Raw genomic sequence first — 24,719 nt, 5'->3', positions numbered from 1 at the left:
TCGGGTGGGCGATGCTGAGGGATGCTTGCCTGCGACCCGAGGCCGGCAATCCCAGCTGAGCGTATTTACCACGTCTTTTCTTTCTGTGGTCTATAGGTGTGGTACCTCAGCCCATGACAAACGGATCCGCACAGACTCAGGTGAGTACTTGCCTGGTCCAGAGTGCCCCGAGGGCCGGGGTGGCTGGGCAGCATCCCGGGTTAGCTCAGCTTAGGGGAATGTGTTGGAGGGATCAAGAGGGATCGGGGATGGGGGAGAGGCCAGGCTCCTGCACGCCAGCGTTCCTTGGCTCCCACCTGGGACATGTGAGCCTGTCGGGATGACTCGCCAGGCTGCAGAGCAGAGAGGGATGCTCGTAATGTCCCCAAGGCTCATTTAGCTCAGTTTAACTGCTGCTGGCTGATCTTAATTGCTTCCTGCTGCAGCTTTAATTTAGGGGTTGAACAAGGCTGGTTTCGGGGCCATTTAATCCCTGTTCCCAGTGACAGAGGGAGGAGGCGAGGGGTGGCAAGTGGCTGCCCGGCGCTGGCGGGATGGTCTGGGGGATGCGGGAGAGCAGCGGCTCTGCCGGCAAATCCCGGGGAGCTCCGGTGTGTGTGTGCACGTGAGTGTGCGGGGTCCCTTCAGCAGGACCCTCCCCTCCAGGCTCTGTCCCTGGACAAGCCAGGCGTTGCTCTCTGCCTGGCGCAGCGGCTGGGGTGTCTGTCCCCACCGGGCTGGAGCGTTTTTCTGCCTAGCTTTTTATTTTGATTTTTTTCCTAATTCTGTCTTTGTGCAAACTGGACTACCATTTTAATTTCCACTAGCTGAATGGAGGATCCACATCTTCATCTCACAGTGACCTTCAAAGTCCTGGGAAGGAATCAGAGGTAAAAACCCCAAACGTTCCCCCTCCCTTTTACACACTGTTGTAGGTACATACTTGCCTTGTGGTTCTGTGTAACGATGCATTCCCAGTTTTGTCTCACAGACTTGGGTATACTTATACCCATCCAGCAAACAAAATCCAGGGTTTTCTTTCATCCCTTGTACTGTAGATGTGCATGAAATGGAGCCGTGAGCTGTCAGCAGCTGCCGGTTCCAGCGCGGAGGTGGCTGCGTTGCTGGGATGGATCAATAACTCCTTCAGGTGGCCGGTCAAGGGCTCGGGACCCTCGGGGTGACGTGTGCCGCCACAGAAATGTTCTTTCCCCTCTTTGTCCGGGTGACAGAAAAGCTCATGGGGGTTGCACGGCCTCTGCCAGCAGCAGCAGCAGATGTCCCCTGTTAACGGACGAGTTTTGCAAGGGTGCAGACGCGTGCTCCGTCCTGGCTGCTCGTCCCTTTGGGCATCGTCGCCTCGGGCAGGAGGTGGCACTGCCCGGAACGCGGGCAGAGGAGAACGTCGAGGGGTGACGGCAGCAAGTCAATTGGCGCTTCGTTGGGCAGTGACTTGTGCTCGAATAGTTTGAAAGGAGGTGTAAGATGAAAGGATGTCTACAAGAGTTTTGGATCTTAAGTGTAATTATACTGACAAGCTACAGGGCGGGAGGCGAGGCTGGGAAGCCGCGAGGGCAGGAGGAGCGGAGCCGTGAGGTTCAAGTGCTGCTAAGAGGAACAAGGCAGGCTAAAATTTAAAAAAGCCAAGTTGCTTTTAGCTTGGGGCACAGTGAATTTAGCACAGTGTTTAAAGGAGCTGCTCAAGATGGGAGGAGCATGGATTTGGTGCCTTGCAGGGCTGGGGCTGTTTCTCTGGTGGAGCCTGGCTGAACACCGCAGCGAAGGCAGACCCCGCTGTGCAAGGGGGATGAGTGACCAAAAGTAAACACAAGGCATAGACTGGTATTCTCTCGGTGTTATTAACTGAGCAGGTTTTTTTTTTTTTCTTAAAATAAGAAGTAAGGGATTTCTAAACTGCTCAAAAATTTCTTTAGCATGAGGCTCTGCTAAAAATAGAGGGATGCCTCCATGCAGGTGCTCTGCGGGGTCTCTGCTGGTTCTGGGTGCTTGTGCTGTCCCCTGCCCCCAGACCGCTGGGTGCGGGAGTCTGACGGCAGCAAGTGCTCACGCAGCCTCCTCTGAGCACCCAGAGCCTCTAAAACATCTCGAACGCCAGCTGTGTCCGAGAGCTGTGGCCAAACGCCTGCGGTCTGGCATCTCCATTTCTCTCTGAGCATTAAATAATACATGTCTTGATCCAACGGCTGCTGCCTTTGGAAAACCAGGCTGTGTCCTGGTGCCCGAGCACGGCAGTTCCTCCCGTGGGCTGTTTCAGAGATCGCTGTCCCACCGCTGCACTAGAAACCAGAGTCCCTGGGGGGTGGCAGGGGGTTTGCTTGTGTCTCTGCCCCCCAGTTCGTAGCCTGGTGTGCTCATTCAAACCCCCACCCAGTTCCGTTTGCATTCGTAAGCCAGAGCAAAGCTGGAGCCATTACGTTGCAGTGCTGGTGGACGACCTGCCCGTGGTTATCAGCAGCGTTTGTGAAATCATATATTTTGGACTTTCGCATGCGTGGTAGGGCAGCAATGCGAGGAGGCAGGCTCTAAAATGTTCCCTTAAAACAGAAGGTCTTGATTCTGTATGTTTGCACACTATTGACAGGAGCGCGGTGCTTGCAGAGCGCAGCCGTGCTGCTCCGGGGTGCAGCAGCCACTTTTCCCTGAATCCAGCTCCTCGGGCACCTCTGCCCTGCCTGGCACCGAGACCCGGCAAAGCCTCTGTACGGACATGATTGAAGAAGCAGAAGCTTTAGATCGTGCCCGCTATGGAGCTTTAGATTGTGCCCGCTATGGAGCGTGCTGCCCGCCAAAACCAGCTCTGATGAGCCAAGTCTCTGCAGGGACGATGCTTCCCAGCCCTGCGGGGTTTGAGGGGCTCGGAGACCCGGTGCTGGGTCTGTCCCCAGCAGGGATGCCATGGGCCAGGATGTTAATTGTACCCTGAGGACGTGGTGGCTGTCCTTCACCTACTGCAAGAACAAGAGGGTCGGGGTTAGCGGTTGGGCACCTGGGCTTTCTGGCTTGAGGGCACATTGCTGCAGTGGCAGTGATTTTAGAAAGGAAAGTTAATTTTCTTCTTATAAAAGTACTTTTATTAAGCAGATGGAAAGATGCTGTTTTCAATACAGTTCCCAAAGTAAATACTGCCTTGGCTGGCGTCTTACGGTGGCCATGCCGGGCATGGCCAGCTGGGCACCCAGGCAGGCACTGCTGTCCTCCCACGCACCCCCCGTCCCTGCCTCGGTTAGCCACGGGTGCTCTGGGAGCAAACGGGTGCCAGGGCAGGCAAACACGGGGTGGGGGGCCTTGCCACAACCCCTCCCTGCGAGCCCCGAGGCTCCCCCAGCTTGCTCCCTCATCCCTGCTTTCTGCCTACACCAGGGGCTTATTTTTCATTTTCCCAGCAGACAAGCCGAGCAGCTTGTTTTCCCTTTGGCAACAGCTTCTGTGTTTCTGCTTTTCCACTTCTAGCCGTGGCAGCCACACATTCTTCAGGCGGGGGGGGGGGGAAAAACCCCACAAAATGCAATGTAGTAATTAACTCCGTGGCCACACGGATGCTGCCGCCGCCGGTGAAACCACAGACATGGCACAGGGGAGGGACTTTGACCTTCTGCTCCAAAAAAACCCACCCCTACATGTTTGCTTGTCGTGCAGCTGGAGGAATCGCCTCTCCCGGTGTCATGCGGGGTGAAACGGTGCAGGACACCGTGGCCGTGCTCATGGCGGTGGGGGGGATGCTGCCGTGGGCTGACATCTTTTCGTCCTTCTCCATGCAGGATGGAGACGTTGAGAAGAAAGACCCATTTGAGGAGAGCGGGCTGACCCTGAGCCCAACGGCTGCTGAGGCCAAGGAGAAGGTGCGGGCCAAGCGGGTGAAGAAGAGGGCTCCGCAGATGGACTGGAACAAGAAGCGAGAGATTTTCAGCAATTTTTGAGCCTTGCTGGTGGCTGCCATCCGCCGCTCTCCTGCCCCTGCCCCAGCTCGGACGTTTCTGAGGTGCCTACGCCCTGTCCTTCAGTGTCCATGTGAGATGCTTTGTGCTCTGCTCTTCACTGGTTGCTTTTACAAGGCGTATTTTAAAGTCTTTTTTTTTTTTTTTTTATTTTTTTATTATTATTATTATTGTTACTCACCAGCGATTCTCATAAGACAAATGTGACCAAAGCTCCTTTTCTTGCTTGCTCTTCAGCCCAGTTCTGGCTGCCTGCCGTCCCCCCTTCCTATGAGAAAGGACTGGAAGAGTTTAACTCTTGTTTCTTACCTGCAGCAGTTAGGCTTCTATTACCTTTTTTTTTTTTTTTAATTTGGAGTGTTTGTTTTGGTTTTGCTGGTGTCCCAGACTGAGCCCCATGGGATGCTCTGTGCCCCTGTGCAAACGTCTTACGGCCTCATGCCCCCACTGTGGTGGGGGCCCGCAGGGTGGGGTATACCTGGCACCCCCTCCCCGGCACCCCGTCTTCAGCGTTAACTACTCACAGGATGGGAAAACGGACAGTGGCTGTAAATCGCTCTTGGTGGCTTTGCTATTGAAAAGAAAACATTTGTTTTGTTGTTTTTGTTTTTTTTTAAATGAAGTCCCATATGTTTCCAGTTAGTTTAGGAACCTCCCTCCCCACCAGTGACTTCTGCCCTGGCAATAAAAGCCCCTTTTTCATACCCGACAGCTCTGCAGAGGGGAGAGGGCGGGATTTAAAAACAAAACCCAAACCCAACAGCCTAAACGCCGCAGGCCTCACCGTTTGCAGCCGTCGATGCAGCACCGAGCGGCAGGGGAAGGCAGGGAGCGGGGCCAGTCCTGCCCTACGGTGCGAGGAGCGGTGCTGCTGGCCCGGCTCCGGCAGCCTTGCGAGAAGACAAGAGCCATGAGATGCTACAAAAACTCTTTGGACAGACTTGAAAGCCAGCACGACCAACCGTCTGTTTCCAGGGAGGAACGCAGGGATGTGGCTCTAGCTGTGGGCTTGGTGCTGGGGAAGTGGGGCTCAGCTGTGGCCGTGCCTGGGCGCTGGGTCCCGGAGCAGGGTCCGGGTCCCACCTAGTTTGTTACTTCTGGGCGTACTTTTGATGCGTAACTGAGTCTCGGTCTCACTGTCAGTAGGGCACTCTCCGAAGCTGTGGGGTCTCCGTGGGGCTGGCTCCGAAGCAGGCAGTGGTGTGATGGAGTGGGCGGTTGCTTATGGCCTCCTTTGAAAACACCCTGCTTTTGGTATTAGAGTGTCAAAAATGTACCTTTAAAGCATTACAAATTAAGCCCATTTAAGCTCTTTATTACTTGCCTTTGGCTGTAAATGAGGGAAAATGACTAGTCTGAACTACAGCACTCTCGGAGGTTGCAGACAGAGGTGTTTTACCAGGGCAGGGTCCTGGCTGTGATGGGGCCAGTTCCCTCCTTCCCACGCTCCAGCAGCTCCCCGAGCCCAGCCACAGCGGCTGCCCAGTATTTCAGCTCAAATGCCAAGGGAGCAGTGGGAAGGGACTGGGCACAGAAGGACAGTCAAGTACAAAACCGCTTTCCCCAGCTAAAAGCAAATGGCAGCAATCACTCGGACATCGGTGACCGTTTTAAAGCACACGGCTGTGATTTTGCTCCGCATTACTCCAGCACTGCTGTGTTCCAAGCCCCTGGCCTTTGGGTTAGTCGGTGTGCTACGGATATCGTAACGGCTCTGCGTGTATTTCCCAAGTACTGAGCTAAAAGGTGCCTTATAACATTTACTGCTCTCCTCGGCAGCGGGTTGGGGCTCAGCACAGCGCTGAGTCGGTGCGGGGCAGGGGGACCGCGGCAGCAGAGCCAGGACATTGGGCTTCACTGTGGGGAGCAGCTGATGCCCGTGGCTGTTAGCTGGCTGGCAGGAGAGCATGGAGAGCCTCAGGGGTGAAGGAGATGAGTTCTCTTGTACAGAAGTTATCTTTTAGGAATGTTGATGGGCTGAACAGGTTGAAAATAATGACTTTGGAGAGGAACTGGTGCAGGTGTTTGGCCATTGGTAATGAGACTGGCAGCAGGATGATGGCTCAGGATGCGGAGAGGTTTGCCTCCCCTCCAGGACTCTGCTATTAACAAGACGCCTCTTCCCTACCCCACTTCAAAGACAATTACCTGCTCTCTTTTTGGCCCTCCAAATATTTGCTTCTATATATCAGTAATCTTTTGAAGGAGCCCTTCTTTTTCATGGTATGCACGTTGCTTCCCGTGCCTGCGTAGCCAAACCCCAAGCAGTGCCCTGGTCTGCGCAGGGCAAAGCGTTCCCCATTATACTGACCTAAATGTCGCACTCTCCGATGCATGTCAGAGAGCAAAGACCTGTTTGTGAATACCGCATTTCTTGTACAAGACTGGACCACTGTAGTTGAGGGGGGAAGAAAAAAGAAAATGTAGTTTTGAATGCAGATCAAAAGAAATCAGGTGTGCAAATCTGTACTGATAAGATTTTAAAATCTTAATCTCTGCTTAGTCCGTGGAAACTGCTCCTGGTTAAAGCACTTGCTGTATTTCTGACATCTTGTAGCTCAGTAGTAATTATTCAGTTCCTGTACATTTAACTTGGAAAAAAATCAATAAAGTATAAGGCTGTCAGCTGCATTGTAAAAACATAATGTACACTGTAACGTCAGTAATAAACTTTGTTTTCCCATGTACTGAGTACTTATTTGCTCGTTCCTCATCTGTTTGGTAGGGAACTTCAGAGCGGAATTACAGCCTTCTTTAGCACATTATAAACTTTGCTTCCTCCCTTGCCTGTTTAAAGACTAGCTGAAATTATTCCTTTGAAGCTCTACAATGAAGTCAGCACTGCCCTTTCTTTGAAGAACAAAACACAGACGGTGGTGGTGTCCCTTCTGTCAGCTTCTGAGGCACACACTAGCCTGGCTCCCGTGGCCACTAGAACCCTTGCTGGCACACACAGAACTGAGTGCGGTGCTGGCAGGTCTCCTGCCCCCCCCCCCCCCCCCCCCCCCAATACCCCCTGCTCTTCTGCTACCAGGATCCAGAGGTCACTTGTCCAGGCGCCATCCTCCTCTGATCCTGGCTCACGAGGTCTGCAGTTGTACCTTATTCATTGCAGTGCCCCTCACTGCCTGGGCTAGGCAGGCAGCTTGGCAGGTTGTGTGCTGCCTCTTCTCAGCTGGCAGGGCTGGTTGCTATGGTCTCACACTTCGGTGAGGTCACCCGTGCTCTCCTCCCCCTGCCCCGTGTTGCACAGATGCCAGCAAAACTCATAGGTGGAAAAAAACCCACCACCTTTATTAAATGTGTATTTACAAGCAGCAGCAAGTCGCCTAGGACAAAGCATTTCTCTCCAGCTACTCCTGACGCGGCACAGCCTGCTGCTCTGCTGGGGCATGCTCAGGCATTCACACGGGGGCTGGAGCCTTTAGCACTGACGCAGCGGGACTGCTGCACTTTGAAAGACCCTTTTTCCTCTCGAGAGCTCAGCCATTGCCAGCGGCTGCTCCCTGCCCAGAGATGCTGAGCTGGCTGCAGCAGTCTCCTGTTTCCCTGCAGTCACACAGCCAGCCCCGTGCAAAGCACAGCTTTACTAGGGCTCAGCTCCGGCCTGCTGCTGAGCTGAAGTAGCTTTGTTGCTCTGCGAAGACCGGATGATCCCTCAGGGTCTCTTAGCAGCTGGGCAAATGTCTTGATTGAGGCACTCGTTGCAGCGAGGATTCACAGGCAGGCAGGTCTGCTGACCAAAGCCTACCAAGAGCCAGTTTATCTCCCTCCAGAGATCCCTGCGGTGAGAGGAAAAAACATGAGCTTTCCAATACAGCTGCTCAGAGGGGCTCAAGGACAGCCTGTGCTTTTAAATGGATCCCTTTTGCCTACTGCCTGTTCCTCTTGGCTTCCCAAGGCGCCTGGAGGTGGCTCCAAGCCTCCTGCTACGAACAGCCCTCCTAACCTTTCCTGATCCCTCTGAACTGGGGTGGGGAGCAGGTGACAGACACATTAACTGCCTGTGGTCATTCTCTCGTGCTAAGGCATGGGCCAGATGTCGAGATGCAACACAGTACCTGTCAGCTGGCATGTGATACTGAAGATTAACCGTCAGTGAAGGCCAGAATCTAACCATGGTCTGATACTGCTGTGGCCATTAAGGCTCAGCAAGGTCCTGTGTAGAAAAGGACCTGCCTTGGGTCACGGTAAACTTGCCAAGCCAAGAATTGGGCATCAAGACGTACAGGTACCTGGCTGCACTAGTGGCGATCCATATATCTGATAGCCAGGAAACAACCAAGTAGCTGAGATGCTGCTGCTGCAGCTCTCTGGGAGAGAAACACCTGCAGACTAGTTCCCCCATAGAGAGAAGGGACCCAAAGTGCAGTCACTGAAAATGCTATAAGCAGGATTGTGTGCAGACATGGCTCCTGCAACTAGCTTGAGGGGCTTGGTGTGGAGGAAGGAGGCTGGGGTCTCGGGGCTCACCTGGGCAGCCAGTCCTCTAGCGCTACCCGAGTTTCCTCAGGGTATCTGGTCTCCTTCTTCACCCACTTGAGCCTGTTTGTGATCCTGTGCACATGGGTGTCCACAGCTAGGAAGGGAGAGCCCAGAGTTTAGGTGGGGGCAGACACACCTGAACGGAGAGAGCACAGCCAAAAGCTGCCTGTCACAGCACACCAGGTACAGCGCCCTGCATGGACTTCCTCCGCAGGCAGGCAGAAACAGGTAGGTGAAACAGGAGGGGAGGTTCACTTGCAGAACAAATGTGCTGCTTTTTTCCTAGGCCCAGAGCCAAAAGCAAGATGGGATGGATATCTCTCACACCACGCAGCTAGCGACATGCTCACAAAAATCTGACCCAGCCTCCCTTCAAAGGCTTGCATGCCTGTCCCGAGTTCTCTTCCTCCCTGTGTTTCAGCTGATGTTACGCAAGTTGCAATCTCTGCCCCTTAGTTTACCCAGATGGAAAACACATTTCATAATACCTACCAACACAAGAGGGTTTGTGAGGCTTAAACGAATGTTTATAAAGTGCTTTGAGCTAAAAAGCTCTGAATGCAAAGTATATTATTGTTAGATCAGCAGCGATAAACCTGTCTCTATGGCTAATTGGGCAAAACCCAGGAAATTGCTGTAAACAGGAAGACTAAGTCTTGCCTCCTAAATCAAAACTGAGCACACAATTATTTGGAAACAGTTGGCTAGTCTGGCTCCCTCTAGACTTCCCTCCCCCACAGCAGGGAGAGAACAACAGACCCCAAGCGCTGTCGAATCTAGTGCAAGAGCCACATTTCCTACAGCTGACGGTCACCAGTGGGGCTGCAGGAGTCAGCGGCCGCCCGTGCTGACCTTGGGCTGCATGCTCGCTGCGGCAGGAGTCATTCATCAGGTGGCACCACTCCTAGCTTTCCCAGGGCTCCTCCATTAAGCAGCAAATACACTTGGAATATTAATCTGTCTCCAGGGGCCCCCAGGCCAGGCAGCCCGCTGGGACCCTGCAGCTGATCATCCAGCCCCATCTGCCGGCTACTGCGGGCAGCTCTGCTGCCAGCCACGCTCCCCAAACGAGCATCGTGCAGGAGCCAACCTGCCCTGGGTCTGGCCTGGGCCCATCTCCACTGCAGACCTCCTCCCAGCCGATGGCTGCTGAAGCACACAGCTCCACGGGGTACAGCTATGCGCTCTCCTACGCTCTCTGGTCAACAAACACGGCAAATAAACAAATGTACCTGTGGCCACCTATTACCCAGCCACAGGAACTAAAACACATCAGAAATTCTGTAGCTACAGATTGCCTGAAACCATTTATTTCTACCACCCATCACGAATTACCGGCTTCAAAAGGTAATTTTGACTAAGCCCTGCTTCTGCCCTCTTACAGCTTGCCTAACAAAAATCTCAAATGAGATTTGTTTAAACAGAAGCAACCCTGGAAAAAAAATTAACCTCAGACTATCCTACAACTATCCCCAAATCACAGAATTACCCCCACCTCTCTTTCACTTGACACCAAAGAGATTTCAAAGCATTATTCTGCTAGCACATCTTTTTGGATGCCTACTCAATTAGGTAATACTTGCACTGCTTACCAGCATCTGAGGGGAGTGACTGCCCATGGGGATTTCTGCTATCAAATATGGGGAAAACCAGTAGCTGGATCCATGCTTAAATCCTATAGCAACTCATCTGCTGTGAGTGGTTGAGGGTCACATCCTTCACCCACCCAAATACTCCGCAGATGATTAAATAGAAGTGATGCTATCACGCTCCTGGGGCAGGCAGTTTACCCAGCTGCAATGCTTCCCCTCTGCCTGGGGAATGGATCAGGCAGGATTTAGGAGAGGAATGGGGAAAACATGGTCCAACCTACCTATCCCAGACACACTGTCCCAGGCAATGTTCATGGCCAAGTGGGCCATTTTGGGCCCAACTCCTGGCAGCTGCACCAGCTCCTCCACAGTTCGCGGTATGTCACCCCCATATTTCTGCTTCAGAATGGCTGTTGTCTGCTTTATGTACTTCACCTTGTTCTGGAAAACCAAGGGGAAAGGCAGAAAATCCAAGTTGCCCTCCAATACAGGGAAAAGAGACAAACAGCTCAGAAAACAAACCATTCCCGAGTGTATGTGACATGCGAGGGCACACACTGGAGTTTGCGGAAGGGAGACAGAGGTCTTTGATTTCTCCTTTAAAGCAAAATGCTGAGACCTGATTAGCTCTAACCTCCCCTGCACACTCCAGGCACTGCAGCAAACAATCTTGCTGTGAATACAAATTGCTAAAACTAGCGTAAAATACAGCCTTCAGCTTGACTCCAGGGGAAAGATCACCACAGGGCACGGCACGCAGGCTGAATACCAGCTGGGGGAGTGTCTCTCAGGAGCAGGGCTGGTTCGCACCCGCCTCCTGCCTTGATCACCTGCTGTCAGCTCAGCGACTGGCCACGAGTACAGCCTGCAAAGGACAAGCCTGCACCCGCTCTGCGCTCCTCTCCTGGGCCTCTGAGCTGTCTCAGACAGCTGCATGGGAGTGGAGGACAGCAGAGAGGGTTCCTCTACTTGCATGTCAGGTGCTGCTGTGATCCTGCACTCACCCTCCAGAACCCTACAGGGTAAATGATCTGCCCAAGCGTCGCATCATCCATCTGCAAAATACTGTCGACTGTGAGGCCATGCTCCCTCAGGCGCAGCATGGCAGCTGATGTCACCTGGTCCTTGGTCTGGCTAGAGAGCATCAGTGACAGCAGAACTTGGTAGCGCATAACCTGGGGGAAAAGAGACAGCGATACACCCCAAGATCTCCGAGAGGATCTGGCCACCTCTGGGGCTCGGTTCTCCCATCCAGCACCATCTTCAGTCCAGTGCATAATATGGACCTACCCTGGTTCAGCTGTATCCGTCTACAAAAGGCTGGAAGGCTGCAACAGAAATAATCCATAACCTTTTAATTCTACCACACAATAAAGACAGAAAAGAAACACCTTCAATCTAAGCAGTCAGCACGCATAAAAGAGCGGAGAGCAGCTACTGTCTGCTGGGATCTCACATCCAAAGATGCCAGTGCTTAGCCACAAAGGGCCAGACAAAGCTTCTCCTGATGACAGGATTCTCAGGAGACCCCACAGGACATAGAAGTACAAACGCCCAACGATTTTTCATGCAACTTCTGCTCTAAGCAGCTTCCGAAAATCCCAGCCCTTTCCCACCAGGCTTCAGTAAGAATTGGGTATCTGGCTCCAGTGAGCTCCTTACGAAACCAAATCTAAAGAACTGGGATGACAGAGACTGGGAGATGAAGCACAAAACCCAGAAGTTCCACTGATGCCATCATGCAGGGTTTAGCCCAGACCATCCACCTCCTATTTTTTAATTGATTTTTCCCCAGATGCAATTCTGTCCCCACCAGAATGAGGGGGATGATGCAACTAACCTGGACTAGCTCAGAACAACATGGGATACAATCCTTCCTCCAGGTATCTTACAAACAAAGTTAACAAAACTGCAGGCGCACCAGGAAAAAAATCTCCAAGTGCATGGAAATTGTGTGAGGAGCACTGGTGTGTGCTGAGGGTTACAACATCCACTTTTTCTTGGAAGCAACAACCCTGCTTCCCTAGGGAAGAAAAGTTATTTCTGTATCTTGCACCATGGTCCCCCTGGCCCCACAGCTGCACTTGGTGCCAGCCCACATGGCTGTGGAGCGTGTGATGCTGTCTGAAGCCGGAGTCAAAGCTAACCATCTTCCCCAGGGATCCAAGCCCAGGGCACAGTGCCAGCAATAAGGACAACGTTACATGCGCTGAAGCTGTGCAGCTGTGTCTTTGAGACCCCTCCCTCAGAGCCCAGCAGGTTGCTGTGGAGCATACGACTCCCACTGCTCTGCCGAGCCTGCCTACGGGTTATCTCCACGTTCCCACACCAGTGCTGTGCATGGAGAGCGCAGCCCTGCGTCCCAGAGCTGCACCACGGCCTCACTCTGCTTTGTTTTTTGTACTGATGCAAATGGTCCCCTTGGAGGGAGGTGTCATCTGGGGCCTTTGATTGTGTTCCCAGGCTTGGGGAGCACACTGCCATCCCAGCATGGCCCTTCCTTTCAACCAGTATCCCCTTAAAAGTGGAATGCAAGAGGGGAGGAAGGCAACCTACGCTTATGTGCTGCTCTGAAGAGCATAAAAGCAGCCTGGAAAGATTTTTCTCAGCTACCCTTGCCTTCTCTCCGTACTGTTTTTGCTCTGTATTACAGAGCCATCTTGCTGGATACTTTCCTTGGACTCCTACAGAATTTTTTAAGAAAAAAGGGACATGCCTTCATGTCTTGCCAGCCTGCCTCTGAAGACAGCCCTGCCACAATACACTCTGAGGCTTTTCACTCCCAAGTCCAAAATCATCCTATTTTTGCCTCAGCTCCCACTCTAGGTTCAGCCTGCTAACTCTTCTGGCAGCAGTTTAAGCAGAGGACAAGGGCCTTTCACAGCTGTGTTTGCTAGTTGGTCTCTCATGCCCAGCATGGGCTGAATGCAAGCAGAGAATAGCTCAGAAAACACCCACTACCATTTCACAAGGGCTGTCTGAAGCCAACAAGCCCAATACCGGAGTAGTAGCAGCAGCTGACTCTTCTCCTCTAGCAGGATGAACAGTTTCTCTCATATGCACACTTCTGCGATAACCTCTTGTGGGACCAATCCCAGCCTAGATTCCTAATAAGCCCTGTGTTTATTCTTCTGTTCTGGAGTCAACCAAAGTGGGACATATATCCAGGGGCAACATGAGGATGAGGGAGGCTGGAGGGCTGTGGAAGCAGGGCTGTATTTCCATGTGCCAGCCTGACGGAGCAGGGCAGCAAGTCATTGTTACCTGTGGAGGTGCGCTGCTGTCGTAACACTTCTCCACTCCCATCTCATCAACGGGAGCATCTCTGTTCCTCCTCATTTCCCGGATGCGCTCCAGCTGCTGCTGCCAGTCCCTTGGCTCCCAGTGCGGTCTCTGGGGCTCAGTCGCCCCTTGCTCAGCACCATCCCCCTGTCCAGATTCGTAGGCAATGGTGACACTCTTCCTCCTCCTGCTGCGCCTCGGGATGCCAGCTGTGCTGGGGACCTGGCTCACTGCAAGAGAGTGGAAGAGAGATTTTCAGGCCCGAGGTCAGGGGAAAGAAGCCTTCATCTCCCACCACAGCATCACTCCTGCGTGCCAGCAACCACCCAGGGGACCCCGATGAGGGCTGAACTCGTTTTCCCCATAGTCCCAACCCAGCAGCAACACCTCACATCTAACCGGAGCCAGGTTCGGGGCGAGGAAGGGCTGGGAAAGACCCGGGAAATAGGTTGACAACAGTTGGGGACACATGTCACGCTACGGGGACGCGTGTCCCAAACACACAGGAGGCTGCAGAAGGACAAGATGCATCCCCAGGCCCTCGCCGAGTGCCACAGGCGGGACAGCCGCCGGGTTCCTGTCACATCCCGGGCTCCGAGGGAGACGTGACAAGGACACCATGCCTCCGGTCCCCCGGCTGGGCCTGGGCCCTCACTCCCCCTGCTTGCAGCCGCCCCCCCCCCCGTGCTAAGGCCGGGCCGGGGCCGCACACGACCCCACCAGCCCCGGGAAGCACCGATCATCCCCCCCCCCCCCCACCCCACCCCGTACCTCCGGCCGCCCCCCGGGCCCTGCCGAGCCGCCGGGCCGCGGACACGGCCGCAGACATGGCGGCGGCCCCGGAGGGGGCACTACCGGCCCCGGCGTGCCCCGCGGCGGGAGCGGGCGCCGGAAGCGGCGGGACTTCCGCCGGGGGGGCGGGGCGCGGCTCCGGCGCTTGGCCGGCGGGGGGGGGCGGGCCGGCGCGGAGCGGTGGCGAGGGCCGGGGGCGGCGGGGCCGGGCCGGGGGTCGGCGGGTGAGTGAGTGAGTGAGGGAGGGAGGGAGGGAAAGGAAGGAAGGAGAGGGCGAGCGGCCGGCCCGTTACCTGGGCTGGGGGGTCTGGTGGGGCCTAGCGGGAGGCGGGGCCTTGCTGTGCCCCGGGAGGGGGGTGTGTGTGTGTGTGGGGGTCCCCTGTCAGGGAGCCGGGGTGTGTGGGGGGGGTACCGACACCTTCGGTATATCCCCCGTTGTGCGTCCGTAATGGGTTGTGGCATGTCCCGGTGTGGTCGTGGTGGGATTGTGGTGTGTCTGGGGGGCGGCGGGGGGGAGCATTGTCCCATGTCCTGGGCTCTGTTAGGGTCTCTGGTGTGTCCCCCGGGGCGGTGGGCTGCGATGTGTCCCCTGGTGATGTTGGGCCGGTGGCCATGGTGTGTCCCCTGGGATGGTGGGACAGGGTCTGTGGCCTGTCCGCGGGGAGCACAAGGGATTGCTGTGGCCTGTGCCCCGGGGTGTGGGGAAGGCTGTGGCCTGTCCGGGGCAAGGGGGGCACAGGGCATAGCCGGGAGGCTGCTGGGTTTGTGCAGGAGAGTGGGGTGCTGGGGCTGCGCCAGCATGTGAGGAGTAGGTGTCCTGCTCTGGGCCGGGTGTGGGGGTCCCCGAGGGGCAGCGGGTTGGGGCTGGCTGGGGAGACAGTTTCTGAAAGATGTTGTTGTTGATGTGCTGTTGCTGTAATGGGTGTGCTTGTTCTCGGTCCCCCTCTTTCTCCTTGCCGTGGCAGCATTTGGATGTTTGAACGCTCAGATTCATAAGTCCTTCCTCACATCTAGCTACTTTCAACATCTGCTTTACAGTTTTGTGTGCTTGTCCATTGCTTTTGGACTGGGAACAAATACTTCAGCTCATACCCGCCAAAAAGTGTGTGTGTGTGTGTTTATACTTCAGAAATCAGCCCAGAGGTTTTAATATGGTGGTTGCTCTGTGTGGGATGTGGTGGTGCTGGGCATTCAGAGCTTCCAGAAAATAGTAGCCCAGAGGTCCACATTCCTCGGATAGCTGCAGGATGCGGGTGCTGAAGGCAGGAGCAGTGGGGGCTCCTCACTGTTTTGTTCTCAGTGTTGGGCTTCTCCCTTGTTTGAAACAGCTTGAGACACCAGAGCTGTTTGTCAAGGCCACGTTGTGATGGCTGTTACTGGTGTTTTCCTGCTTAAAGATTCCCCTTGGGCCTCCCTTAATGGAAACCCTGTTCTGTATTTGCAGGGGCTCAGTGCTGCTTGCTTGTCAGCAATGGCAAAGCCTCAGAGCAAGGATTCTGGACTGAAGGAGAAGTTCAGGAATCTCCTGGGGCTGGGAACATCCCGGGGAAGTTCAAAGTCGTCAGAGGGCAAGCAAACGGAGTTTATCATCACCGCGGAAATACTCAAGGTGTGAGAACTGACCATAGTAAAGGTGGGGATAGTGCCTGGATTACCTGAGCTGAGAGGATTAGAAGGAGGGCTTGCTCATTCTCCTTGCTGTTTTGACATGCATTCCCTCTCCGATCATGCCTTTTTACCTTATGTCTCAATTCATTCTCTGGTGAAATGGGTGTAAAACTCACCTACTTCAAAGTTAGAGCATTTTAGTTATTCAGTGGTTGAATACTTTTGAGATATTTGATAGGATGGTGTTGCCTTATGTCGGGTTACAGGGTGTTTCCTCAAAATATGTTGCTCTTTTTTTATAGTCTGAGCTTGATGAAGTTTATGTGGTGGCAGTTAGCACAAGCTGGAAACTGTTTCCATTTTATGAAAACGTTACGGTTTTGTGAAAATGAAAAAAAAAAAAAATTATTCCAGTAATTGGTACTGCAAGTCTGTAAACAGAATAGTTGGCACATAGGGAGGGAAACGCATAAAAGGGAGAAGGAGACCAGAATCCCTTCCTGTCTGTGCTGGAGCAGCCAAGCTCTTACCCGCTGGAAGGCTGGGAAGCCGGACTTAATGTCCCTCCTTTCTCTCTCCTTCTCCCGTGAACTGGGTGAGCGCCACAGCCAGCGAGTTACTAAATTTTCTGAAGAAAATTAGGTATTCTGTCCTGCAGGTGAAGAGCTGCTTGGCTCCAGTTCTGTGAAGGTTCTAGTTTTGACAAATCATTTGCTAATGGAAAAAAGTTTTTGGGAAATTCCTGAAAAGCTCCAGTGATGACTAATGGTTAGATCATTTTGGACAAATGTGTAATTTATTTTTCAGTGGTTCATGATCCCCTTTGAGAAATGAATAAGTGTTTCTAGTAAGATAAACTGTTAGCTTATTTCTACATTTCTTTCCAGGAACTGAGCATAGAATGTGGATTAAGTAATAGGATACGAGCAATCAGTCAAATTTGTGAAGTGGCAAAGACAAAAAAAATTGAGGAGGTAAGTTTCAAAGTGTTCAGTGAATATTGGAAGGATGAAAATTTAAGCAACAGCTCTTAACCTATTGTAAGAGGCTCCTGTAGTTTAGACTGCCTTTTAAAATTGGTAATCCCAGAAGCTGTTTTGTGCTGTCCAAACCTGTAAAAGGATGGCTCACATGCCAAGGAAATTAGTCTTGTCCAACCTACCAACTGTGGAGCAGAGAGGACATAGCTGACGGGCTTCTTGAACTGAATGGAAAGAGAATGCTGTGAATGTTCAAGCCCGTTCAGGACAGTTCATGGGAGATGATGTTAATCCTGTAGAAGAGGTGTTTGCTAGCTCATTCTGTCTTGTTAATAAGCAACCTCAAATTGGTTTTACTCATCTTGTATTTGGGTGAAGGTTTCTGCACAAATGTTCACACTGAAGTAAGCGTGTGAGTGAAGAACTTCAGTTACTGGGGTGCAAGTTGTCAGGTAGGACGGGATTTGGTGTCTCTCATGTGGTTCATCTGAGCTTATGACTGGGCAGGTGAGAGTGTCCCTCAGAAAAGAGAACTCTGGACATGAAATCCCTGGAGATCTTGTTCATTAACTTGCCATAATTAATGACTGACCTACGGGGTAAAGATCCCAGAAGCAGCTTAATTTTCCTACTACTGCCTGTCTCCTATGTTTGTTTTCAGCATGCAGTGGAAGCAATATGGAAAGTGGTAGCTGATATGCTCCAGCCGGAGCGCCCTGTGGAAGCCAGACATGCTGTTCTTCATCTGCTAAAGTCAATCGTTCAAGGACAGGTGAAAACAAACTAACTGTAGAAGAAACACTACACTTAAAACTAGGGTTTATGCAGAGAATGAATGCGAAAAATACTGGGTGGCTCTTTTCTATAACTTTCCACGTTTCTTATTTCGGTTGTGCCTAGTGACTGGGAAGAGGAAGCGTTTTAATTTAAGTCTTAGTTTGACCTCATAGCAAAACTTTTCATACAACTCATAGAAAACTTTTCTGGTTTGGGGCAACGTTCTTGAAAAAGAGGAAATACTTTGGGTTAAATTCAGCATAGTACAGCAAATTTTATATGGTCTTTGCCCAGACCTATTAGTCCTAGTCTGCAGCTGTTTTTGATGTTTCAGCATGTCAAGTATGCAAGAAGTTCTGTATGAGATGCTTTTCTAGCCTGGCCAAGTTAAGCATACTATGAATTCTTGAGATTTCACAAAGTGTTATACAAATGTAAGACTGTATCAAACTGAAGTTCTAGTTTTCAGTATTCTGAAAAAATAGGGGTAGATGCTTATGAAAAGAATAGGCATTGATTCTGGTTTGCTGGCTTGTTTTTTTTTAAATGCTCTACTGGCAGTGCTGTCAGTTGCAGTTTCAATGGATTACTTTGTGTGTTGGACGCTGTTTGTGTGTTGCTGGACAAAATGCCTCCAGCCCTGAGTGCTGATAGAACAGATTGAGAAGACCTGAGTGATTGTCAGTAGTCAGTGGAAGTTGGAGGTATTTTCAGGAGACTTTCGTAGCCTGTAGGAAAAGAAAATAATTTCAGGCATGAAGATTACTGTTATAGACCTTGATAAGGTCGGTGCCTTAACTGTCTTTTTTCATTAGTGACACTGTTATCCGCTCTCCTCCCCGCTTTTTTTTTAAGGGTGAGAGATTAGGGATCCTCAGAGCACATTTTTTTAAGGTTATTAAGGACTATCCTTCCAACGAAGACTTGCATGAACGGCTTGAAGTGTTCAAGGCTCTAACGGAGAATGGACGATATATCACCTACTTAGAAGAAGAGTTAGGTGAGTATTGTCTCTACCCCTCTTCAATTTGGTGGGAATAAGTCAAGGGACAGGCATCCAGTGACATGAGAAAACGGTAATGATAACACTTTTGGGTAGAAAGCATATTGTCACAATTTGTTTTCCTTCTTTAGCTGACTTTGTACTACAGTGGATGGATGTTGGTTTGTCTTCTGAGTTCCTTCTGGTTTTAGTGAACCTGGTGAAATTCAATAGCTGCTATCTGGAAGACTATGTAGCTGACATGGTCCAGTAAGTTGTGGGTTTTTTTGTTTGGTTGGTTTTGGTTTTGGTTTTTTTTTGTTTGTTTGTTTGTTTTTGTTGTTGTTGGGTTTTTTTTGGTTTTTTTTTGTTTTTTTTTTTTAACTCCTACATGCTTATTCTTGGTAAATTACAGGAGAAGGTTGCAAATCAATATACAGATAAGTGGAATCTTTTTCATCCGATTGGGATCTGTTTCATTCCAGGTCATACCTGACATTTCTGACAAATACTTGATTTTCCCTTCTTACAGTGTTCAGATCCGTTTTAGTTTAATGGCATGTGCTTTTCCCATTTCATGTGGTGGACCCGATTGCATTGCTTAGTCTTACAACGGGTCTCTGCTTTTGTATTAGTGTAGGCATACTGAGTTGTATTTAAGTGCAACTTTAAACTAACTTTATAAAGAGGTTGTAGTATTCAGTGTCTCTAGGAGTGTTATGAACAATTCCACAGTAAGGGGAATGATAAGTAAAGTAACATGCCAGTTTACTTGTCTGTTTTGGCTCTTTGTAATTTGCCTAAAATCGTATTAAGCAAACAACTGTAATTAAATGTTCTTTCCTAACAGCAAGATATGCCTCTTGTGCATTCAGACTTCCTCATCTGTGGACATAGAGGTCAGTAATTTGAGTCTCTTTTAGTACTTTAGAATTCTTTGAAATTCTTTGAAACTGTAACTTTTACAAACAAAATCAGATCATCAGACTCTTCTCTCAGTTTATTCTCATCTTATGAGAGAGCTAATACAATCTTACAAAGTATTTGTAAGCCATTGGATCTCATACACCAATAATCATTTTATTCTAAAACAAACAGAGCATTGATAAATTTGATAAGTGAATCAATTTTTCAACAGTGCTTTTTATGGTTTACTTTCCATCTCACAATAATTAAAAAAAAAAAAGAAAAGACATATATGTATCCTTTTTGACTTCTAGAAGATTTCCTGGGTCTGCCAGGTTAGCATTTGACCTGCTTTATTTGTAAAGAAGTGTATAACCATTTTGTCTTTCTCTTTCCCAAAGATTTCCTTGCAAGTCCTAGATGCAGTTGTTTGCTATAATTGTCTGCCATCAGAGAACCTGCCAGTATTTATCATCACTTTGTGCCGTACCATCAATGTGAAGGAGCTCTGTGAGCCGTGCTGGAAGGTCAGAACTTTCTTGTAGTTTTGTTTTTTAATGAGTTTGCTGTTTTGGCCTCACAGATGGAAGTGTCAGATGTGCCTGTGCACATCTGCCATAAATTTCAGTTTGATTTTAAGACTAAATTAGAAGTTGTTTCAAGTATTAAGGGATCAGCACATTGTTAGTGTAAGTCCTGTCATGTCCGTGGAATTTACCCATGGTTTCCTCTCAGCTGCTGTGACAGGCTTCTGTTGTGGCATGGGAATAGCTGGACACATTTACTTACCATAAGCAGGCATGATCGGCCAGCTAACAATTGGATATTTAAGCGTTCTGTTTGAATTTGCAGCTTATGCGCAACCTTTTGGGAACTCATTTGGGACACAGTGCCATCTACAACATGTGCAGGATCATGGAAGACAGGTAAAGAAGCTGTATCTAAGAAAACCCAAGGAATTCAGTGGAGGTCCCATTGAGATAGATAGGGAGTCACTGACCTCAGTAGAACAAGCTGAAGGTTCTGGTGCTTAGAAGGGAATTCCCTTCTTAGTTATGCTGCTGAATTGCTCATTTTCTTGGCTTTTCTGAATTTAATTTTCCTTTGTTTAAAGTTGTACTAAATGATTTTCTGCTTTTAATGTTTGTAAATTGGTGTATAAGGCTCTGATGTATAACAGCTGGGAATTCCTACTCTGACAGTGTATATTCCTATTGACTCTTGTATGCTAAAATAATTGTAGGATGGTCTAAGACTTTCCTTCATTCTGTTCTTAGAGCTTACATGGCGGATGCAGCGCTGCTGAGAGGAGCTGTTTTCTTTGTTGGGATGGCTCTGTGGGGTGCTCATCGCCTCAATTCACTCAAGAATTCCCCAACTTCAGTGCTGCCTTCATTCCTCAAGGTAGGATGGGATGCTGGAGGAACTTTTTAATCAGGTATATATCTGGAATCTGTACAAATTTAGAACAAAAATGTGGTCCCCTACACCAAAGAGATCTTTGTATGCATGAAAGACGAGAGACGGCAATCGCGTAGTGGGTGAAGCATGGGGAAACAGTAAAACAACAGAGGATTTAAGTTTGAAACTGAGGCCTCCTCTGGAATATCTTTGTTGGCCAGAAAAGTAAAGTCTGAATTCTTTTTATCAAATACCTGCATTGTGGGTACATTAGCTTAAAAAATAAAAACAAACCAAAAACTTTCACTCTTTCCAGTGTGTGATACAAAAAGCAAGGGATGGTGTCTTCAGGGACAGCCTCAGAGCTCTCTTAAAATTGTCATCCAAGTGCATCAAGCAGGAATTACTAGCTTTAACCTCATGTGTGTTTACTCTGTAAGATGGGACTGTATTTGCCATCTGATCTACAGCTGTTTGCAAGAGTGCATAACTGCACTTTATAAAATGGTTCTTTGCTTTGCCCTTTGTGTGTATAGACTGGAATATATTTAACTCAGACCTTCAGGCTGAGTTCCTAATTAGTAAGACGTGTTTCATTTGAATTTAAGAGGGTTTCTGATCACTGCTTTCCAACTGTTAACTCACTGAAATGCTTCGTATTCCAGGCCATGACATGTCCCAATGCAGTTGTGTCTTACGAGATAGTTCTGTCCATAACACGTCTAATAAAGAAGTATGGAAAGGAGCTGCAAGCTGTAACGTGGGATATCCTTTTGGACATCATGGAGCGATTACTGCAACAGCTGCAGGTAAGCGTTGAGCCTGTCTTGATGTGCTTTCAATCAAAAGACCTTGCCATAAATATTTTTGCAAATTGATATCCTGTTTGTACACTCTAGTGAACTTCGAAGCTGAATGAAGGTTTAGCCCAATTCTCAACACTGTGCTTCTCAACCGAGTTTTCTGTTTGTATTTAAAAGTTAGCACTTTCTGGTAAGGTAGAAGTCTTTTAGGAATGTTTTTGTCTCTATTTCAGAGCCTGGAGAGCCAAGAACTTAAGTCCATTGTACATGATCTTTTGACTACGGTAGAAGAACTCTGTGACCAGAACGAATTCCATGGCTCTGAAGAGAGATTTTTTGAGCTGGTGGAAAGATGTGCTGATCAGAGACCAGTAAGACTTATTATTGTCTTCCTTTGTTGCCAGTTGAATCTGTTTTGTTACTCAGTACAGTTGAAAGTTGGGAGTCCTAAAATAGCAAGTGGCCAGAAAATCACAGCAAGGACTTATATGAGCCTTATTCTTGGGGTGGGGGCTGGGGGAATGGATATATTGTATTTACTTATACACTAAAAAAAAATTCTTGATCTTTCTGTGAAAGGAATCTTCTGTATTAAATTTGATAACATACAGAGCTCAATCCATTCATCCTGCCAAAGATGGCTGGATTCACAACCTGCAGATGTTAATGGAGAGATTCTTCAGGTATGAAATCATGACTTTGTGAATACAAGGCACTTTCAAATGTTTCTTGCCACTTTTTCATGTTAGATAATTTTGTCTTCTGAAGTTCTAATCTTAGTAAATGACTTCTAAGAAGTATGGTAATTCCAGGGCATGGTACATGAAAGGATTTTGTTAAACAGAAGAAAAACTTTGCACCAAGTTATTTATGCTGCTGCTTTTTTTTTTCTTTATTTCCATTGGATGGTGCTATTCCAGTTAGCTTAGGCAGTTATGTGTTCCACTCCACAGCACTTTGTAGTTCTGACACCAAGCAAGACTTCCTGTTAAGCATCAGGATTGCATATGGTTATCTAGTATCAAAGTTATCTGATTTTGAATTGGTACTCCTAAAAGTATTCTTGTGCTCTAAAATAACAACATACAGCAATAACAAACTTCTGTCTCATCTGTGAAATGCTGCCAAAGAGCAACTCTTCCTCGATGCCATATGTTTGGTTTTAAATTTGCTCACCAGAGTTTGGATTGGAAATGGGAAAGCTGCAGTTACAGGTCTCCAGAAATAGTAAAAGCTGAACTGGAATTCCAGTTTCGAGTTATTCTTGAATCTGATTTTCTATGTAGAGACATTAACTGAAGGCTCAGCTGATCTCTAACAGTTTTTGTTCTGACTCTTAAGTTTCTTAGTTTACTTTAGTTTTACTTTCCTTTTTTTCCTCTTCCCCCTTCCCTAAATATCAGCAACTTTATTTTATTCATCTTGAATTTGCTCTTCCCATTTTAGGAACGAAAGTCGTAGTGCTGTTCGTATTAAAGTTCTGGATGTCTTGTCCTTTGTCCTGAGTATTAACAGACAGTTCTATGAGGTGTGTGTTTATCTGTTTCTGATGATCACATGTGAGATCTTAAGTGGGTGGGAAAGGCTTTGGTGAGGCATGTTTTACGGTGTGCTTCAGGTCATCTCTGCCACTGGGGAACGCACAGAACTGCTTTAAAGGTTGCACGCAATAGACACGTTTCTTTAGGCTGCTTATAGGAGGACTTGCCTTTTAATTGTCCTTAGTTGGACACAGGTATGTGTAACTTGCAGTGGGAGCTGCTGTGTTTTGAGGACATACCTGGTTGTGTATTTGCTTCCCTGTATTAAGGTAATTAATTCCCTATGGATTTTGTTTTGGAAGAAAGGAAAGTCAATGTGAGAGATGCAGAGTTTATTTAAAAGCTTTGTAAAAAGATGAGGTCTGGACATAATCTGATGTGAGCAGATTGACTTGTCTTACTGCTTGCAGTTTAATTGCAATCCAAGATGGAAGCTGTCTGAGAGAATTGTTACAGAAGAGCTCTGGGGATGTCTTCAGCTCAGCTCCTTGGAATGTACCCAGAGTGTCAGAGGACAGGAAGGGGCAGAGGTGCTTCTTGGATTCCTTCAAGATTTGTGAAAACATGATGCTGTTGCGTGTTTCTTCTCTCTCTCAAAAAACCAAGCTCTAGAAATCCCTTGCCAGCAGTCTATTAGAGCCTGGGCTATCAAGTCTGTAGGATAGATGAAAACCAAAGCATTGAATCCAAGTTCAACAAAAGTCATAAATATTTGGAGGGATGGCATACAGAAACACTTAATTGAATAGAAGAGGAAAGATCAAGGAACCAAGTTGAGAAACAAGCCTGATATCAGAATATCAGTGTTCTTTTGTTTGTAATTATTTGTCTTTTTAACATGCTGATTGAACAACTGACAGCAAAATGTAAAGGCTTATTAAGGTCTGTCCTCTTGCAGGAAGAGCTGATAAACTTGGTTGTGATCTCTCAGCTGGCTCACATTCCAGAGGATAAAGACCATCAAGTCCGAAAACTGGCCACTCAGCTACTCGTAGACCTAGCTGAAGGCTGCAACACACATCACTTTAACAGCTTGCTTGATATCATAGAAAAGGTGAGGCAGTTTGGTCAATTGTCAGTAGTATCACCACATCTTTTGCCAGATCCTCTTACTGTGACTGAGGAGACTAACCCGTGACTGTTACCAGTTGCATGGCTCAGCAGGATATTGTAAAACTGCTGGGTTTTGGAGGATGCAAGTCTGAAGTGCAGAGCGGAAGGGAGCTTTAGCAACCCTATCAGTGCACATCCAAGCTACGTGACAGGGCTTGCAGAATTTCCAGCAGGGATGGCTTGCTGTAGTCTTTCCTGATCTTCCAGGATGGAAATAAAGAAAAGTCGTGTTGCAGATTTAAACCATGTATTGCTTTTCTTTTCTTTTTAAAAGGTAGCTGCACATTCTCTCTCATCTCCTTCTGAACTGGAAGAGAGGGACTTGCTATCGTATTCGGCTTCCTTGGAGGATGTCAAGACAGCAGTTCTTGGACTCTTGATAATTCTTCAGGTAAATGTTGCAAAGCATTAAATGTGTTTTCTTCAGAATAGTCTTTTGCTGGATTTAGCTTTATAGATAACTGTTCTCCCACTATTAAATATTCTGACTTTTGTTTTATCCACTTAATATTTTAACACTTG

General features: G+C 48.9%; 3 protein-coding genes across 8 annotated transcripts in view; 2 read left to right on the top strand and 1 right to left on the bottom strand.

Annotated features, from left to right (window-relative positions):
* NHERF2 (NHERF family PDZ scaffold protein 2) overlaps window positions 1-6,622 on the top strand; it is a 40,984-nt gene extending 34,362 nt beyond the window's left edge. Inside the window, exons 5-7 of the mRNA XM_075059013.1 lie at window positions 97-140; window positions 807-869; window positions 3,759-6,622. Coding sequence (XP_074915114.1) covers window positions 97-140; window positions 807-869; window positions 3,759-3,917 — 266 coding nt within the window. The 3' untranslated portion in view covers window positions 3,918-6,622. The remainder of the gene's footprint in view (window positions 1-96; window positions 141-806; window positions 870-3,758) is intronic.
* Window positions 6,623-7,208: 586 nt separating this feature from the next.
* On the bottom strand, window positions 7,209-14,159 carry NTHL1 (nth like DNA glycosylase 1). Its single transcript, XM_075058496.1, has 6 exons — window positions 14,066-14,159; window positions 13,277-13,524; window positions 11,017-11,187; window positions 10,294-10,453; window positions 8,409-8,514; window positions 7,209-7,717 (listed from the first exon to the last, which is right to left on the bottom strand). Exons 1-6 carry the CDS (start codon window positions 14,121-14,123, stop codon window positions 7,594-7,596), a joined length of 867 nt encoding a protein of 288 aa, XP_074914597.1. The 5' UTR covers window positions 14,124-14,159; the 3' UTR covers window positions 7,209-7,593.
* Window positions 14,160-14,251: 92 nt separating this feature from the next.
* The window catches only part of TSC2 (TSC complex subunit 2), a 35,219-nt gene continuing 24,751 nt past the window's right edge, over window positions 14,252-24,719 (top strand). For 2 of the 6 annotated variants that reach the window (XM_075058888.1, XM_075058887.1), the window contains exons 1-15: window positions 14,585-15,695; window positions 16,582-16,668; window positions 17,336-17,446; window positions 18,307-18,451; window positions 18,586-18,703; window positions 19,284-19,332; window positions 19,741-19,866; window positions 20,192-20,265; window positions 20,617-20,743; window positions 21,406-21,549; window positions 21,777-21,914; window positions 22,123-22,226; window positions 22,990-23,071; window positions 23,983-24,138; window positions 24,472-24,588. In XM_075058888.1, coding sequence (XP_074914989.1) covers window positions 15,453-15,695; window positions 16,582-16,668; window positions 17,336-17,446; window positions 18,307-18,451; window positions 18,586-18,703; window positions 19,284-19,332; window positions 19,741-19,866; window positions 20,192-20,265; window positions 20,617-20,743; window positions 21,406-21,549; window positions 21,777-21,914; window positions 22,123-22,226; window positions 22,990-23,071; window positions 23,983-24,138; window positions 24,472-24,588 — 1,821 coding nt within the window. In that variant the 5' untranslated portion in view covers window positions 14,585-15,452. Of the gene's footprint in view, window positions 14,311-14,582; window positions 15,696-16,581; window positions 16,669-17,335; window positions 17,447-18,306; window positions 18,452-18,585; window positions 18,704-19,283; window positions 19,333-19,740; window positions 19,867-20,191; window positions 20,266-20,616; window positions 20,744-21,405; window positions 21,550-21,776; window positions 21,915-22,122; window positions 22,227-22,989; window positions 23,072-23,982; window positions 24,139-24,471; window positions 24,589-24,719 lie in introns of those variants that run through there. The other 4 variants (XM_075058889.1, XM_075058886.1, XM_075058890.1 and 1 more) reach the window with 4 other exon arrangements.

The sequence above is a fragment of the Buteo buteo genome, chromosome 27, assembly GCF_964188355.1.
Source record: "Buteo buteo chromosome 27, bButBut1.hap1.1, whole genome shotgun sequence".
NCBI classification, from domain to species: Eukaryota; Metazoa; Chordata; class Aves; order Accipitriformes; family Accipitridae; genus Buteo; species Buteo buteo.
The sequence above is the reverse complement of the archived record's forward strand: the minus strand, read 5'-3'. Positions and strand labels throughout refer to the sequence as shown.

Coding starts and splice junctions, on each gene's coding strand:
- NTHL1 (XM_075058496.1), bottom strand. CDS start 14,123: ATGTCTGCGGCCGTGTCCGCGGCCCGGCGGCTCGGCAGGGCCCGGGGG. Junction 11,188..13,276: donor ACAGCAGCGCACCTCCACAG/GTAACAATGACT, acceptor CTTTTCCCCCAG/GTTATGCGCTACCAAGTTCT. Junction 7,718..8,408: donor CTAGAGGACTGGCTGCCCAG/GTGAGCCCCGAG, acceptor CTCTCACCGCAG/GGATCTCTGGAGGGAGATAA.